This window comes from Halyomorpha halys, unplaced genomic scaffold, assembly GCF_000696795.3.
Source record: "Halyomorpha halys isolate HHAL.00 unplaced genomic scaffold, Hhal_1.1 Scaffold52.1, whole genome shotgun sequence".
Taxonomy (NCBI): Eukaryota; Metazoa; Arthropoda; class Insecta; order Hemiptera; family Pentatomidae; genus Halyomorpha; species Halyomorpha halys.
Genome location: NW_027104988.1, coordinates 1,588,521 through 1,593,919, shown reverse-complemented (window position 1 = coordinate 1,593,919; position 5,399 = coordinate 1,588,521). Strand labels below are relative to the sequence as shown.

The 5,399-nt window shown below is 34.7% G+C and overlaps 1 protein-coding gene across 6 annotated transcripts in view; it reads right to left on the bottom strand.

Moving 5' to 3' along the window:
* RtGEF (Rho-type guanine nucleotide exchange factor) overlaps positions 1-5,399 on the bottom strand; it is a 40,776-nt gene that overhangs the window by 21,076 nt on the left and 14,301 nt on the right. For all 6 annotated transcript variants that reach the window (XM_014437464.3, XM_014437445.3, XM_014437460.3 and 3 more), the window contains exon 10: positions 1,236-1,325. In XM_014437464.3, coding sequence (XP_014292950.1) covers positions 1,236-1,325 — 90 coding nt within the window. The remainder of the gene's footprint in view (positions 1-1,235; positions 1,326-5,399) is intronic.

The following is a 5,399-nucleotide window of genomic DNA, read 5'->3' as shown; positions in this document are numbered from 1 at the left end:
TTTTTCACAGAACAACAATGTACAAATACTAAAAATTCGACCATACAATTTTTTTTTTTCACCATTCATGATTGGGCTAGTAATGGTTCACTTTGAACTCTGACCCGCCATAATACCTTTGATTATTTTTTTGTTGTTTATTCCTTCTGTATATGTTATGGATTACTTGCTTTTTATTTTGTTAATAATCATTTTTATTAAACAGCCTAATCTCATATTGGTTACACTTTTATTATATTTATTATGACTGCATAATAAGTGTCTAATGCTTTAGTGTCTATTTTATAATTCACTATTATCCTGTTATTTATGGTCATGTGAATGGTTTCTAGCAGTCTTCTACTGTTGGTTTTTCATTATTTGTTTACTATTTTTGGGTTTTCAAAATCAAAGTTATGTAGCATTCTAATGCTATATAATGAAAGACTGTTATGTCAATATTTTCTTAAAGTTTTGTACTTTGATTTAGGTTACTTAAAAGACATATACTTTAACTTAAAAACTAGGACAAAAGAAGTTAAATTTATGTCACAAATTTGACTATAACCAAAGGAACGAAGAGACTGTTAACTTATAAATTGTAAGATGAATAAATATTAGAAATAAGAAATAGAACAAATTGTTAAGTTTAGAAAATATTTCTGAAGATAAGACAGAATGAGCAATGAAAAATACAGAAAACAAAGGAAAGTATTTTTTCACTGATTTAAAATCAATTAATTTTATTAATAAATGGAATATGGTCGGGGTGTGGGATCAAATAATGATAACTATTTGAGTTATTACCATTTTCTTACCGCACCCGGACCATATTCCATTTATTAATAATACACACCGTCAATCAGCAATCTTCCATTATTTAATTTTAAGTTATAACAAATGTCAATGTTGAAAAGTTCTCTTTGAAAATTTCATTCGGCTTCACTTGAAAATTAATTATTTTAAGTTTGTTGCAATTGATGATAGAAAAATTTAATATTCCTATAATAGAGACGATTATAAGCTAATTTAAATAAAGTATTGAGTATTATCTATTAAATCTATCTTTACTTGAAAACAAATATTTTAGGATATTAAGAGAAGGTAAACAATAGTATTCCATTACTTCAAGTTAGAAATGTTGTTATAACTCCACTGAACATGCTCATGCAAACATAAAAGTCATGCACTTATTATGCTGCAAAATTATATTATTAATTAATAAGATCGGATCTTTAAAATAATATTGAACTTACCTGAGTTTAGAGTGAACCTTGAGTTAGCACTTGTGCAATAGGCTTCAATGACACGCAAAATCTGAGCATCTTCTTCCAGGCCTTTAGCATCTGAAATGTGAACGTTATAATGAATACTTAAAAAAATTAAATATTCAAGACTGTAAAGACAACTTAAAGTAATAAACTTTTTTATTTTACTTAAAAATGTATTTTCACATTTTTGAGTATCAAGAACACTCTTGATTGTTTCAAATAGTTCAACTAATTAGTTTCAATGACTATTTCAGTAAAAAATATCCAATACAAAATACCTAATCAGGTTAATTCTCTTTTTTCACAGAACAACGATGTACAAATACTTGGTACAAACTTCTATATAGGTAAAGGAACATGATTCCAAACCTTCTTCAAGAAAAAACAGTAACAATTAACACTGATTCTCACACTCACAGTCATGAAAAAAAACTACATTTTGGAGACATCTAGAAACTGGAATAAACTAAACAATACCATGTTCACTAATTATCATTTTCCCAAAATCAATTAATTATAATCAAAAATATTTTTATCTTTATTGCAATTTACAACTGTACATAACTATACATTTAGTAAATTTAATGTATGTTTTTATGGAGTGATACAAGCATGTAGAGAAACTACCCATTGGTAGCACTCTAATGAAGCTTTTGCATTAGCAGGTCTCATGGACATCTTCTTTTCAGGCGCCTCGGGGGATTGTCAGCAATAGAAGAGGAAGCAAGGTTAGAAACTAGTGGGCTTGGATGATTAGGGAGTTTAAAATGAAAGGAATGATTCGGGCTAGATCGGTTACATATGGAACATTAAGGTCTTTATATATGATTTTATTTGTGACAAGCATTGAGAATTTTATGAAGGATTTTGGATTGTAAGGATTGGATTGGAGAGGAATTCGAAGGTTTAGTGGAACCCCAAAGCACAACTTCATATGTCCAGATTGACCTTATTACAGTGATTTAGATCAGTCTTTTGTAATGAATTAGAAGTTTAGACTGTTTGTCTAGTAAGTGCTATAATAGTCGAAATCTATATGCAGTTTCCTGTCTATTCAGTCTTATGTGAGGATTCCAGATTAGTCATTCATCCAGAAGTACTCCAAGGTAGCGGATCTGTTTGAAAGGAGTAAGAGCAACATTATTAAAAAATACTGTAAATCAGTCGGTTTACAATGAAGGGTAAAGGTGATTAGATGGGATTTATTTTAATTCTCCAATTACGACACCGTTTTTAGATCGAGGCCTGTGATATGGGATTGGAGAGTTTGGGATTTAATTAAAGATTTATTATTAACTGCGAGCACACATGTGTCAATAGCATAAGTGGTGAGGATAGTGTTAGGACTGGTTAAGATGTCAGCTGTATAGATGGTGTAGAGGATGGGAATGAGAATACTACCTTGAGGAACACCAGCGGACTGAGAATAGAGGGATGAATAGGAACCATGGTGGATTACTTGGAATAATCTATCAGTGGAAAAGGAATGGATGATGAGAAAGTATGTGGGAGTTAGGAACTTACGGAGTTTGTAAAGCAGTCCCGGGTGCCAGACACAATCAAAAGTCTGTTCTACATCGAAAAAGACTCCCGTGCCCCAAAGAAGACGAGACAACGTCCACTACACAATGACATTGCTGGATAGTGGAGTGGGGTGTTCGGAATCCAAACTAGTGAATAGGGATTATATGATTGGAATCTAGGATGGGGTTTCAGAATGATTTTTTTGAGAATTTTTCACATGGTCCGTAATAGGAAGATAGAGCAGTAGGAGGATGGATATTCTGGCGGCTTTTAGGTTTGGGTATCATTTTAACTATAGATAATTTCTATGGGTCAGGAAAATATGTGAAATGGAGTACAGCGTTATATATGTAGGTGAGGAATGGGATGGCTTTTCGAGGAAGAAGTTCTAGGATGTGGAATAAAGGTTTTAGTGATGTGAGAATAAAGGTTTTTTCTTCATCAGTTCTGGTCCAGGATTGGGATTCGGTGAGAAGTGGGTGGTTAAAATCTTTGAAAATCAACAGTTTTTTAGTGGTTCTCCATAATGATTTGTCAGTGGTTGTAACATTTTCTGTAAAGGTAGGTAAATTTTGAATTTTCTAATTTCAACTTTTAGTTTATTAGTCAATTCGGGGTAATATGTTTTGTCAGTTGGACATCTGGTCCTATGCCACTTTGGTTTTGCTCTCCATTTTTCCTTAAGCAAGATACAAATATGCTGTGGCAGGTTATTTTGTTTATTGTTAGTAATTCTGTTAGTTGAAGTATTGTCATTAATAATTGTCCTTATTGATTTTATTGAGTTTTCCTATAGCTCCATCAATGTCTTGTTTTGTCTTCAGTCGAATGTTTAAGCCTAGTTTATTTTTCAAGTTACATTTAAATTTGTCCCAGTCGACTTTTCCTGTAATCAATGAAGCAGCGTAGGGCTTAGGTATGAAGCTTGAATGTAAAAAACCAAAGGCCAATGGCATTTCATAACATGACAGCTAGGGGCTTTTTCAACAAAAGGCCAATGGCATTTCATAACATGACAGCTAGGGGCTTTTTCCTCATCATGGGAAATTAAGCAGGATTTCGGATAGGATTCTAGTGAGGAGATTGATAAGGGATTTGATGGTCTCTTGAAGATCGGTTAAGAACGATGAAAGAATTGAAGTTATATCAATTGGATTTTGATAATGAGGGTACAGATCAGGGGCTTGTGATGGACAGCTTATGCGACTAGGAGTGCTGGGCTCATTGTGATATATTGGAAGCTGGGTATGAGGAGCTGTGTTGGTTTTCAATGGTAATTGGGACTGGGAGTTTATTGGAACAGATGGGCAAGGAGGAACTGGGAATAGATGTTGTGGTGGTAATTTTATCCGTAAGAGAAGATAATGGGGAGGAATTTGATGAGGTTGAGGTTGAGGATGATGGTGAGGGGCTTAGGTAGAGGAGCCTGAGGTCAGGGCTGTTGTTTCTTGATGCTGATCTCGGAGTATGTCCGGGTTAAGTCTTCAGTTATGTCCAATGTTTTTGAAGTAAGAAGGCTGTGGTTCAATGAAATAAGCTGGTTTCTCCAAGTTTGGGAAAATATTCAAATTTTGGGGGTTTCAGGCAGCAGAGTGCGAGTTTGATCAAGTCCTTTTGATGTCATGAGATCTCTGCTTGTGGAGAGTTTTGTAAACTTCATAGACTCTGTAGCTTGCTGGGTGGTTTTTTGCCAGTTCATCTTGTGTTTTGTGGCAGGATTCAGTTGCGTGAAGTCCAGCACATTTAACGCACCTGGCCTGGTGATAGCAATAGGTTTTAGAAGGCCCAAAGTTTTGACACCTGGTGCACTGGACAATGATTGGTTTTTCCTTAGGCTCCCCAAATTTGACGGTTGAATAAACCAACCTTGTAACCTGAAATAGTTCAGAATTATTTTGGGTTGGCTCTAGGTCAACAAAGAATAATGGAAAAGGATATTTGTCAGTGGTGTGTAGAACACCGGATATATTCCTCACATTGTGGCCAATTTCTTCCAGGCCTGTTTGATAGCGGCTGTAGGAGTGGTTGAATGGAGACCCTTCTAAACCACTCTGTATGCCTTTGCTTGTTTCAGCTGGTAGCAATGAAAATCATAATTTTTGTCAGTCAAATAATTGACGAGTTTTTTGTAGTTAGTGTTCCTTGGTGGTAGTGTTTACCGTAATGTCTTTGACAGGTAAAAAACATCTGAAATTTGGCTGTCCAATCAAGTCAGCAATTTCTTGACCAAATGCTATAAAACTTTCTATCCTAGAGACGAAGAGAAGGGGTGGCTCTGGATCTGAAAATCCCCGAGGTTTTGAATTGTTATTTCGTTGATTGTTGACAGTAGTAGAATTATTGCTAGTTGAGGTGGTAGGTGTGGTTAGCTCTGGCTTACTGGCTGCACTGGTTTTACGGCAAGTTTTGGGTTTTTCAGTTGTATTTTTTAATTTAGCTGCTTTTTTGGATGAATTGCCCACTGACCCAGCAGGCAGCGTTTCTGCGGTGCTTTTCAAGAGTACGCCTCTTTAAATATTGTAAATCCATTTCACTTTCTTCAGAAATCGGGGACTCTTCCTCAAAGTTTTCACACGACATATTCTAGTCCAAATCCATATTATGTATTGGAATAAAAAAAAAAAA